This window comes from Heptranchias perlo, unplaced genomic scaffold (genome assembly GCF_035084215.1).
Source record: "Heptranchias perlo isolate sHepPer1 unplaced genomic scaffold, sHepPer1.hap1 HAP1_SCAFFOLD_872, whole genome shotgun sequence".
Lineage (NCBI taxonomy): Eukaryota > Metazoa > Chordata > Chondrichthyes > Hexanchiformes > Hexanchidae > Heptranchias > Heptranchias perlo.
The window spans coordinates 27,501-40,428 of record NW_027139910.1 but is presented as its reverse complement, the minus strand read 5'-3'; the positions used below and the strand labels follow the sequence as shown (position 1 = coordinate 40,428).

The 12,928-nt window shown below is 47.6% G+C and overlaps 1 protein-coding gene across 1 annotated transcript in view; it reads left to right on the top strand.

Annotated features, from left to right (window-relative positions):
* The window catches only part of LOC137319587 (plasma membrane calcium-transporting ATPase 3-like), a gene marked incomplete at both ends in the record, with an annotated part of 44,652 nt that overhangs the window by 28,553 nt on the left and 3,171 nt on the right, over nt 1-12,928 (top strand). The window contains 3 exons of the mRNA XM_067981685.1: nt 153-259; nt 3,107-3,298; nt 11,230-11,443. Of these exons, the coding sequence (XP_067837786.1) occupies nt 153-259; nt 3,107-3,298; nt 11,230-11,443 (513 nt within the window). The remainder of the gene's footprint in view (nt 1-152; nt 260-3,106; nt 3,299-11,229; nt 11,444-12,928) is intronic.

Below are 12,928 nucleotides of genomic sequence, written 5' to 3'. Positions count from 1 at the left end.
GGTGTGTTACGATGTAGTGTATGTCGGTGTGTTGTATATCAGGAAGTGTTACGGTGTAGTGTATATAGGTGTGTTGTATATCAGGACCTGTCACACGATGTGGGTGTACTACAGTGTCAGATTCTTGACTTTGGTGTGTTGTCTCTCTCAAGGTATCATTGACAGCACCGCTGGAGACCAACGGCAGGTGGTGGCGGTGACCGGAGACGGTACCAATGACGGGCCAGCGTTGAAGAAAGCAGATGTCGGCTTTGCGATGGTGAGGGTCCCGTCTGACGTGGAGCTGAGTCATTTCTCACCTCGGAGTCTGGCGTTCTCCAACCATTGGATAAAGGGCTTGCATCCCTACACCCGGTGTTCACCACCTCAGGACGTCCCGAACCATTTCACGGCTGATGAAGTCACTGTTGTGTTGTCGGAAAGCCAATTTGTGCACAGCAAGATCCCACAAACAGCGATGTGATAAATGCTGCATTTTTAATGATGTTGGTTGAGGGATAACTATCGGCCCCAGGACACCGGGGACAACTCCCCCCTCTGCTCTTCTCCAGGCTGTGATGTTCCCTCCCCACGGCTGTTTCTCTCCCTTCCAGGGAATGGCCCCGAATGATAGTCAGCTCCGTGGGCCTCGCTCTCCCACCTCGGAGTCGGACGGTCGAGGGTTCGAGCCCCCACTCCAGAGACCCGAGCCCCGTAATCCAGGCCCCGACACTCCCCCGGCCTCCGGCACCGGAACTGAGGGAGCGCCGCGCTGTCGGAGGCGCCGTCCCTCGGATGAGACGTTAAACCCAGGCCCCCCGTCTGCCCCTCTCAGGTGGGATCGCACGGCCGCAATTGGAAGAAGAGCAGAGGAGGGGGGAGTTCTCCCCGGTGTCCAGGGGCCGATATTTATCCCTCAACCAACATCACAGAAATAACAGATTAACCAGCCTTTCTAACCCATTTACTGTTTGTGGGATCTTGCTGTGCACAACTTGTCTTTCCGACAATACAATAGAGACGACATTTCAAAAACACTTCATTGGCCGTGAGGTGGGACACTCTGAGCATCTGAGAGGGCAAGGAGAGAAATCCGGGATCCCATTCCCGATCGTTGTTTCGGGATATCTTTTGGGAAGTGTGGGAGAGTGCATTTCAGCTCAACATTGGGAGGAATCACCTCCTTCAATTCACACAATCCAAATCTAACCCGTACCTGCCCTGGGGGTGTTTGATGGGACAGTGTAGAGGGAGCTTTACTCTGTATGTAACCCTGTACCTGCCCTGGGAGTGTTTGATGGGACAGTGTAGAGGGAGCTTTACTCTGTATCTAACCCTGTAGCTGCCCTGGGAGTGTTTGATGGGACGGTGTAGAGGGAGCTTTACTCTGTATCTAACCCTGTACCTGCCCTGGGAGTGTTTGATGGGACAGTGTAGAGGGAGCTTTACTCTGTATCTAACCCTGTACCTGCCCTGGGAGTGTTTGATGGGACAGTGTAGAGGGAGCTTTACTCTGTATCTAACCCTGTACCTGCCCTGGGAGTGTTTGACGGGACAGTGTAGAGGGAGCTTCACTCTGTATCTAACCCTGTACCTGCCCTGGGAGTGTTTGATGGGGACGGTGTAGAGGGAGCTTTACTCTGTATCTAACCCTGTACCTGCCCTGGGAGTGTTTGATGGGACAGTGTAGAGGGAGCTTCACTCTGTATCTAACCCTGTACCTGCCCTGGGAGTGTTTGATGGGGACGGTGTAGAGGGAGCTTTACTCTGTATCTAACCCTGTACCTGCCCTGGGAGTGTTTGATGGGGACAGTGTAGAGGGAGCTTTACTCTGTATCTAACCCTGTACCTGCCCTGGGAGTGTTTGACGGGACAGTGTAGAGGGAGCTTTACTCTGTATCTAACCCTGTACCTGCCCTGGGAGTGTTTGATGGGACAGTGTAGAGGGAGCTTTACTCTGTATCTAACCCTGTACCTGCCCTGGGAGTGTTTGATGGGACAGTGTAGAGGGAGCTTTACTCTGTATCTAACCCTGTACCTGCCCTGGGAGTGTTTGATGGGACAGTGTAGAGGGAGCTTTACTCTGTATCTCACCCTGTACCTGCCCTGGGAGTGTTTGATGGGACAGTGTAGAGGGAGCTTTACTCTGTATCTAACCCTGTAGCTGCCCTGGGAGTGTTTGATGGGACGGTGTAGAGGGAGCTTTACTCTGTATCTAACCCTGTACCTGCCCTGGGAGTGTTTGATGGGACAGTGTAGAGGGAGCTTTACTCTGTATCTAACCCTGTACCTGCCCTGGGAGTGTTTGATGGGACAGTGTAGAGGGAGCTTTACTCTGTATCTAACCCTGTACCTGCCCTGGGAGTGTTTGACGGGACAGTGTAGAGGGAGCTTCACTCTGTATCTAACCCTGTACCTGCCCTGGGAGTGTTTGATGGGGACGGTGTAGAGGGAGCTTTACTCTGTATCTAACCCTGTACCTGCCCTGGGAGTGTTTGATGGGACAGTGTAGAGGGAGCTTCACTCTGTATCTAACCCTGTACCTGCCCTGGGAGTGTTTGATGGGGACGGTGTAGAGGGAGCTTTACTCTGTATCTAACCCTGTACCTGCCCTGGGAGTGTTTGATGGGGACAGTGTAGAGGGAGCTTTACTCTGTATCTAACCCTGTACCTGCCCTGGGAGTGTTTGACGGGACAGTGTAGAGGGAGCTTTACTCTGTATCTAACCCTGTACCTGCCCTGGGAGTGTTTGATGGGACAGTGTAGAGGGAGCTTTACTCTGTATCTAACCCTGTACCTGCCCTGGGAGTGTTTGATGGGACAGTGTAGAGGGAGCTTTACTCTGTATCTAACCCTGTACCTGCCCTGGGAGTGTTTGATGGGACAGTGTAGAGGGAGCTTTACTCTGTATCTCACCCTGTACCTGCCCTGGGAGTGTTTGATGGGACAGTGTAGAGGGAGCTTTACTCTGTATCTCACCCTGTACCTGCCCTGGGAGTGTCTGATGGGGACGGTGTAGAGGGAGCTTTACTCTGTATCTAACCCTGTACCTGCCCTGGGAGTGTTTGATGGGGACGGTGTAGAGGGAGCTTTACTCTGTACGCAGTGACTGTACTGTCTTTAACAGGGGATTGCCGGCACGGACGTGGCCAAAGAGGCATCGGACATTATCCTGACAGACGACAACTTCTCCAGCATTGTCAAGGCTGTGATGTGGGGAAGGAATGTCTACGACAGTATCTCCAAGTTCCTGCAGTTCCAGTTGACAGTTAATGTGGTGGCAGTGATTGTGGCCTTCACTGGAGCCTGCATCACCCAGGTTAGTAACCCCTGCCAACGGTCACTGGCGCTCCAGGGTTAATGGGGCCTCTCAGTCCCTCTCTCTCAGGGAGATATCTGTACACTGACTGGTGTCTCTCAGTCCCCTCTCTCTCAGGGAGATATCTGTACACTGACTGGTGTCTCTCAGTCTCTCTCTCTCAGGGAGATATCTGTACACTGACTGGTGTCTCTCAGTCCCTCTCTCTCAGGGAGATATCTGTACACTGACTGGTGTCTCTCAGTCCCCTCTTCCTCGGGGAGATATCTGTACACTGACTGGTGTCTCTCAGTCCCTCTCTCTCAGGGAGATATCTGTGCACTGACTGGTGTCTCTCAGTCCCCTCTCTCAGGGAGATATCTGTACACTGACTGGTGTCTCTCAGTCCCTCTCTCTCAGGGAGATATCTGTACACTGACTGGTGTCTCTCAGTCCCTCTCTCTCAGGGAGATATCTGTACACTGACTGGTGTCTCTCACTCCCTCTTCCTCAGGGAGATATCTGTACACTGACTGGTGTCTCTCAGTCCCTCTCTCTCAGGGAGATATCTGTACACTGACTGGTGTCTCTCAGTCCCTCTCTCTCAGGGAGATATCTGTACACTGACTGGTGTCTCTCAGTCCCTCTCTCTCAGGGAGATATCTGTACACTGACTGGTGTCTCTCAGTCCCTCTCTCTCAGGGAGATATCTGTACACTGACTGGTGTCTCTCAGTCCCTCTCTCTCGGGGAGATATCTGTACACTGACTGGTGTCTCTCAGTCCCCTCTCTCTCAGGGAGATATCTGTACACTGACTGGTTTCTCTCAGTCCCCTCTCTCTCAGGGAGATATCTGTACACTGACTGGTGTCTCTCAGTCCCTCTCCCTCAGGGAGATATCTGTACACTGACTGGTGTCTCTCAGTCCCTCTCTCTCAGGGAGATATCTGTACACTGACTGGTGTCTCTCAGTCCCTCTCTCTCAGGGAGATATCTGTACACTGACTGGTGTCTCTCAGTCCCTCTCTCTCAGGGAGATATCTGTACACTGACTGGTGTCTCTCAGTCCCTCTCTCTCGGGGAGATATCTGTACACTGACTGGTGTCTCTCAGTCCCCTCTCTCTCAGGGAGATATCTGTACACTGACTGGTTTCTCTCAGTCCCCTCTCTCTCAGGGAGATATCTGTACACTGACTGGTGTCTCTCAGTCCCTCTCCCTCAGGGAGATATCTGTACACTGACTGGTGTCTCTCAGTCCCCTCTCTCTCAGGGAGATATCTGTACACTGACTGGTGTCTCTCAGTCCCTCTCCCTCAGGGAGATATCTGTACACTGACTGGTGTCTCTCAGTCCCCTCTCTCTCAGGGAGATATCTGTACACTGACTGGTGTCTTTCAGTCCCCTCTCTCTCAGGGAGATATCTGTACACTGACTGGTGTCTCCCAGTCCCTCTCTCTCAGGGAGATATCTGTACACTGACTGGTGTCTCCCAGTCCCTCTCTCTCAGGGAGATATCTGTACACTGACTGGTGTCTCTCAGTCCCCTCTCTCAGGGAGATATCTGTACACTGACTGGTGTCTCTCAGTCCCCTCTCTCAGGGAGATATCTGTACACTGACTGGTGTCTCTCAGTCCCTCTCCCTCAGGGAGATATCTGTACACTGACTGGTGTCTCTCAGTCCCTCTCCCTCAGGGAGATATCTGTACACTGACTGGTGTCTCTCAGTCCCCTCTCTCAGGGAGATATCTGTACACTGACTGGTGTCTCTCAGTCCCTCTCTCTCAGGGAGATATCTGTACACTGACTGGTGTCTCTCAGTCCCTCTCTCTCAGGGAGATATCAGTACACTGACTGGTGTCTCTCAGTCCCTCTCTCTCAGGGAGATATCAGTACACTGACTGGTGTCTCTCAGTCCCTCTCTCTCAGGGAGATATCTGTACACTGACTGGTGTCTCTCAGTCCCTCTCTCTCAGGGAGATATCAGTACACTGACTGGTGTCTCTCAGTCCCCTCTCTCTCAGGGAGATATCTGTACACTGACTGGTGTCTCTCAGTCCCCTCTCTCTCAGGGAGATATCTGTACACTGACTGGTGTCTCTCAGTCCCTCTCTCTCAGGGAGATATCTGTACACTGACTGGTGTCTCCCAGTCCCTCTACCTCAGGGAGATATCTGTACACTGACTGGTGTCTTTCAGTCCCCTCTCCCTCAGGGAGATATCTGTACACTGACTGGTGTCTCTCAGTCCCCTCTCTCTCAGGGAGATATCTGTACACTGACTGGTGTCTCTCAGTCCCTCTCTCTCAGGGTGATATCTGTACACTGACTGGTGTCTCTCAGTCCCCTCTCTCTCAGGGAGATATCTGTACACTGACTGGTGTCTCTCAGTCCCCTCTCTCTCAGGGAGATATCTGTACACTGACTGGTGTCTCTCAGTCCCCTCTCTCTCAGGGAGATATCTGTACACTGACTGGTGTCTCTCAGTCCCTCTCCCTCAGGGAGATATCTGTACACTGACTGGTGTCTCTCAGTCCCTCTCTCTCAGGGAGATATCTGTACACTGACTGGTGTCTCTCAATCCCCTCTCTCTCAGGGAGATATCTGTCCACTGACTGGTGTCTCTCAATCATTCCCTCGAGGTTACAAACAACCACTCTCTCATTTCTTTCTTATCAGTGCCTTCAAACTACCCTCAAGCTCAGCTCCCTGGCTCAGTGGGTCTCACTCTCGCCTCGGAGTCGGACGGTCGGAGGTTCGAGCCCCCACTCCAGAGACTCGAGCCCCGTAATCCAGGCCCCGACACTCCCCCCCCGGTGCCAGTGCTGAGGGAGTGCCGCACTGTCGGAGGGGCCGTCTTTCGGGATGAGATGTTAAACCGAGGCCCCCATCTGCCCCTCTCAGGTGGGACATAAAAGATCCCACGGCCGCTATTGGAAGAAGAGCAGAGGTTGAGGGGGAGTTCTCCCCGGGGGTCCTGGGGCCGATATTTATCCCTCGACCAACATCATTAAAACAGATGATCTGTTCATTTATCACATCGCTGTTTGTGGGATCTTGCTGTGCGCAAATTGGCTGCTGCGTTTCCCACATCACAACAGTGACCGCACTTCAAATAAAAAAGTACTTCATTGGCCGTGAAACACTTTGGGACGTCCTGAGGGGGTGAAAGGGGCCGGAGAAATGCAAATAATTTGTTTCTTTTTCCTTCCAATCTTTCTTTCTTTCATCCTTCCTTCTTTCCTCCCTTCTTTCCTTCTTTCTATCTATCTGTTTTTCTTTCCTTCTTTCTTTCTTTCTTTCTTTCTATCTTTCTGTTTTTCTTTCTATCTTTCTTTCCTTCTTTCTTTCCTTCTTTCCAACTTTCTTTATATTTTCTTTCCATCTTTCTTTCTTTCCTTCTTTCTATCTTTCTTTCTTTCCTTCTTTCCATCTTTCTTTCTTTCCTTCTTTCTTTCTATCTTTCTTTCCATCTTTCTTTCCATCTTTCTATCTTTCTTTCCATCTTTCTATCTTTCTTTCCTTCTTTCCATCTTTCTATCTTTCTTTCCATCTTTCTATCTTTCTTTCCTTCTTTCTATCTTTCTTTCCATCTTTCTATCTTTCTTTCCATCTTTCTATCTTTCTTTCCTTCTTTCCATCTTTCTATCTTTCTTTCCATCTTTCTATCTTTCTTTCCATCTTTCTATCTTTCTTTCCTTCTTTCCATCTTTCTATCTTTCTTTCCATCTTTCTATCTTTCTTTCCATCTTTCTATCTTTCTTTCCTTCTTTCTATCTTTCTTTCTATCTTTCTTTCCTTCTTTCTATCTTTCTTTCCATCTTTCTATCTTTCTTTCCATCTTTCTATCTTTCTTTCCTTCTTTCCATCTTTCTATCTTTCTATCCATCTTTCCATCTTTCTATCTTTCTTTCCATCTTTCTATCTTTCTTTCCTTCTTTCCATCTTTCTATCTTTCTTTCCTTCTTTCTTTCTTTCCATCTTTCTTTCTTTCCTTCTTTCCATCTTTCATTCTATCTTTCTATCCATCTTTCCATCTTTCTTTCCTTCTTTCCATCTTTCCATCTTTCTTTCCATCTTTCTATCTTTCTTTCCTTCTTTCCATCTTTCTATCTTTCTTTCCTTCTTTCCATCTTTCTATCTTTCTTTCCATCTTTCTATCTTTCTTTCCTTCTTTCCATCTTTCTATCTTTCTTTCCTTCTTTCTTTCTTTCCATCTTTCTTTCCATCTTTCTATCTTTCTTTCCTTCTTTCCATCTTTCTATCTTTCTTTCCTTCTTTCCATCTTTCTATCTTTCTTTCCATCTTTCTATCTTTCTTTCTTTCTTTCCATCTTTCTATCTTTCTTTCCTTCTTTCCATCTTTCTATCTTTCTTTCCTTCTTTCCATCTTTCTATCTTTCTTTCCATCTTTCTATCTTTCTTTCCTTCTTTCCATCTTTCTATCTTTCTTTCCTTCTTTCTTTCTTTCCATCTTTCTTTCCATCTTTCTATCTTTCTTTCCTTCTTTCCATCTTTCTATCTTTCTTTCCTTCTTTCCATCTTTCTATCTTTCTTTCCATCTTTCTATCTTTCTTTCCTTCTTTCCATCTTTCTATCTTTCTTTCCTTCTTTCCATCTTTCTATCTTTCTTTCCATCTTTCTATCTTTCTATCTTTCTTTCCATCTTTCTATCTCTCTTTCCATCTTTCTATCTTTCTATCTTTCTTTCCATCTTTCTATCTTTCTTTCCTTCTTTCCATCTTTCTATCTTTCTTTCCTTCTTTCCATCTTTCTATCTTTCTTTCCTTCTTTCTTTCTTTCCATCTTTCTTTCTTTCCTTCTTTCCATCTTTCATTCTATCTTTCTATCCATCTTTCCATCTTTCTTTCCTTCTTTCCATCTTTCCATCTTTCTTTCCATCTTTCTATCTTTCTTTCCTTCTTTCCATCTTTCTATCTTTCTTTCCTTCTTTCCATCTTTCTATCTTTCTTTCCATCTTTCTATCTTTCTTTCCTTCTTTCCATCTTTCTATCTTTCTTTCCTTCTTTCTTTCTTTCCATCTTTCTTTCCATCTTTCTATCTTTCTTTCCTTCTTTCCATCTTTCTATCTTTCTTTCCTTCTTTCCATCTTTCCATCTTTCTTTCCATCTTTCTATCTTTCTTTCCTTCTTTCCATCTTTCTATCTTTCTTTCCTTCTTTCCATCTTTCTATCTTTCTTTCCATCTTTCTATCTTTCTTTCCTTCTTTCCATCTTTCTATCTTTCTTTCCTTCTTTCCATCTTTCTATCTTTCTTTCCTTCTTTCTTTCTTTCCATCTTTCTTTCTTTCCTTCTTTCCATCTTTCATTCTATCTTTCTATCCATCTTTCCATCTTTCTTTCCTTCTTTCCATCTTTCCATCTTTCTTTCCATCTTTCTATCTTTCTTTCCTTCTTTCCATCTTTCTATCTTTCTTTCCTTCTTTCCATCTTTCTATCTTTCTTTCCATCTTTCTATCTTTCTTTCCTTCTTTCCATCTTTCTATCTTTCTTTCCTTCTTTCTTTCTTTCCATCTTTCTTTCTTTCCTTCTTTCCATCTTTCATTCTATCTTTCTATCCATCTTTCCATCTTTCTTTCCTTCTTTCCATCTTTCATTCTATCTTTCTATCCATCTTTCCATCTTTCTATCTTTCTTTCCATCTTTCTATCTTTCTTTCCTTCTTTCCATCTTTCTATCTTTCTTTCCTTCTTTCCATCTTTCTATCTTTCTTTCCTTCTTTCCATCTTTCATTCTATCTTTCTATCCTTCTTTCTTTCCTTCCATCTTTCTTTCTATCTATCTTTCTTTCCTTCATTCCACCTTTCTATCTTTCTTTCCTTCTTTCTATCGTTCTTTCCTTCGATCTACCTTTCCTTCTTTCTTTCTATCTTTCTATCTTTCTTTCCTTCTTTTTATCTTTCTTTCCTTCTTTCTATCTTTCTTTCCTTCTTTCAAAAAGGGGACATGAGATTGCTTTGGCAGATAAGGCAAAGGTGAATCCAAAGAGCTTCTACAAATACATAAAGGGCAAAAGAGTAACTAGGGAGAGAGTAGGGCCTCTTAAGGATCAACAAGGTCATCTATGTGCGGAACCACAAGAGATGGGTGAGATCCTAAATGAATATTTCACATCGGTATTTACGGTTGAGAAAGGCATGGATGTTAGGGAACTTGGGGAAATAAATAGTGATGTCTTGAGGAGTGTGCATATTACAGAGAGGGAGGTGCTGGAAGTCTTAACGCGCATCAAGGTAGATAAATCTCCGGGACCTGATGAAATGTATCCCAGGACGTTATGGGAGGTTAGGGAGGAAATTGCGGGTCCCCTAGCAGAGATATTTGAATCATCCACCGCTACAGGTGAGGTGCCTGAAGATTGGAGGGTAGCAAATGTTGTGCCTTTGTTTAAGAAGGGCGGCAGGGAAAAGCCTGGGAACTACAGACCAGTGAGCCTGACATCTGTAGTGGGTAAGTTGTTAGAGGGTATTCTGAGGGACAGGATCTACAGGCATTTGGAGAGGCAGGGACTAATTAGGAACAGTCAGCATGGTTTTGTGAGAGGAAAATCATGTCTCACGAATTTGATTGAGTTTTTTGAAGGGGTAACCAAGAAGATAGATGAGGGCTGTGCAGTAGACGTGGTCTACATGGACTTCAGCAAAGCATTTGACAAGGTACCGCATGGTAGGTTGTTACATAAGGTTAAATCTCATGGGATCCAAGGTGAGGTAGCCAATTGGATACAAAATTGGCTTGACGACAGAAGACAGAGGGTGGTTGTCGAGGGTTGTTTTTCAAACTGGATGCCTGTGTCCAGCGGTGTGCCTCAGGGATCGGTGCTGGGTCCGCTGTTATTTGTTATTTATATTAATGATTTGGATGAGAATTTAGGAGGCATGGTTAGTAAGTTTGCAGATGACACCAAGATTGGTGGCATTGTGGACAGTGAAGAAGGTTATCTAGGATTGCAACGGGATCTTGATAAATTGGGCCAGTGGGCCGATGAATGGCAGATGGAGTTTAATTTAGATAAATGTGAGGTAATGCATTTTGGTAGATCGAATCGGGCCAGGACCTACTCCGTTAATGGTAGGGCGTTGGGGAGAGTTATAGAACAAAGAGATCTAGGAGTACAGATTCATAGCTCCTTGAAAGTGGAGTCACAGGTGGATAGGGTGGTGAAGAAGGCATTCAGCATGCTTGGTTTCATTGGTCAGAACATTGAATGCAGGAGTTGGGATGTCTTGTTGAAGTTGTACAGGGCATTGGTGAGGCCACACTTGGAGTACTGTGTACAGTTCTGGTCACCCTATTATAGAAAGGATATTATTAAACTAGAAAGAGTGCAGAAAAGATTTACTAGGATGCTACCGGGACTTGATGGTTGACTTACAGGGAGAGGTTAGACAGACTGGGACTTTATTCCCTGGAGAGTAGGAGGTTAAGGGGTGATCTTATAGAAGTCTATAAAATAATGAGGGGCATAGATAAGGTAGATAGTCAAAATCTTTTCCCAAAGGTGGGGGAGTCTATAACGAGGGGGCACAGATTTAAGGTGAGAGGGGAGAGATACAAAAGGATCCAGAGGGGCAATTTTTTCACTCAAAGGGTGGTGAGTGTCTGGAACGAGCTGCCAGAGGCAGTAGTAGAGGCGGGTACAATTTTGTCTTTTAAAAAGCATTTGGACAGTTACATGGGTAAGATGGCTATAGAGGGATATGGGCCAAGTGCAGGCAATTGGGACTAGCTTAGTGGTATAAACTGGGCGACATGGACATGTTGGGCCGAAGGGCCTGTTTCCATGTTGTAACTTCGATGATTCTATGATTCTATGATTTCCTTCTATCTATCTTTCTGTCTTTCATTCTCTCTCGCAATCCCTCCCTTCCCCCACGGACAGCCCATGCACTAATTCTCCACCTGGTTCCCTCTCTCCGTTCCCCCATCCCCCAGGACTCTCCGCTGAAAGCTGTGCAGATGCTCTGGGTTAATCTGATCATGGACACCTTTGCTTCCCTGGCGTTGGCAACTGAGCTTCCAACGGACGCCCTGCTCATGCGTAAACCTTACGGCCGCGACAAGCCGCTTATCTCCCGTACGATGATGAAGAACATCCTCGGACACGGAGTCTACCAGCTCACCACCATCTTCACGCTACTCTTCATCGGTATGTTCCCTCTACACTGTCCCATCAAACACTCCCAGGGCAGGTACAGGGTTAGATACAGAGTAAAGCTCCCTCTACACCGTCCCATCAAACACTCCCAGGGCAGGTACAGGGTTAGATACAGAGTAAAGCTCCCTCTACACTGTCCCATCAAACACTCCCAGGGCAGGTACAGGGTTAGATACAGAGTAAAGCTCCCTCTACACCGTCCCATCAAACACTCCCAGGGCAGGTACAGGGTTAGATACAGAGTAAAGCTCCCTCTACACTGTCGCATCAAACACTCCCAGGGCAGGTACAGGGTTAGATACAGAGTAAAGCTCCCTCTACACTGTCCCATCAAACACTCCCAGGGCAGGTACAGGGTTAGATACAGAGTAAAGCTCCCTCTACACTGTCCCATCAAACACTCCCAGGGTAGGTACAGGGTTAGATACAGAGTAAAGCTCCCTCTACACTGTCCCATCAAACACTCCCAGGGCACGTACAGGGTTAGATACAGAGTAAAGCTCCCTCTACACTGTCCCATCAAACACTCCCAGGGCAGGTACAGGGTTAGATACAGAGTAAAGCTCCCTCTACACTGTCCCATCAAACACTCCCAGGGCAGGTACAGGGTTAGATACAGAGTAAAGCTCCCTCTACACTGTCCCATCAAACACTCCCAGGACAGGTACAGGGTTAGATACAGAGTAAAGCTTCTCAATGGCATCCCTCAACTTGAACCTGAGACCAGGCCCCACTCCACCACTGGTCAGATATCGTTCCTCTCTGGACCACGTCCATCCTTTCCAAGTGAGATTACTGATTCCGTCTCACAGCCGGGGGCCGGTTTGTGCTGGAGAGATCAGCCGGCTGCCAGCAAGGCTGAGACTGACCAAACCCATTTCATGTGGAGTACTGATAACCATTACTACAGGAGATCCTTAACCCGACAACTCGGGCTGGTTACAGGCAGGGTCGAAACCATTGCTCGGAGTCAGACAGTCGAGGGTTCGAGCCCCCACTCCAGAGACTCGAGCCCCGTAATCCAGGCCCCGACACTCCCCCCGGTGCCGGTACTGAGGGAGCGCCGCACTGTCGGAGGGTCGGTACTGAGGGAGCGCCGCACTGTCGGAGGGTCGGTACTGAGGGAGCGCCGCACTGTCGGAGGGTCGGTACTGAGGGAGCGCCGCACTGTCGGAGGGTCGGTACTGAGGGAGCGCCGCACTGTCGGAGGGTCGGTACTGAGGGAGCGCCGCACTGTCGGAGGGGCGGTACTGAGGGAGCGCCGCACTGTGGGAGGGTCGGTACTGAGGGAGCGCCGCACTGTCGGAGGGTCGGTACTGAGGGAGCGCCGCACTGTCGGAGGGTCGGTACTGAGGGAGCGCCGCACTGTCGGAGGGTCGGTACTGAGGGGGCGCCGCACTGTCGGAGGGTCGGTACTGAGGGAGCGCCGCACTGTCGGAGGGTCGGTACTGAGGGAGCGCCGCACTGTCGGAGGGT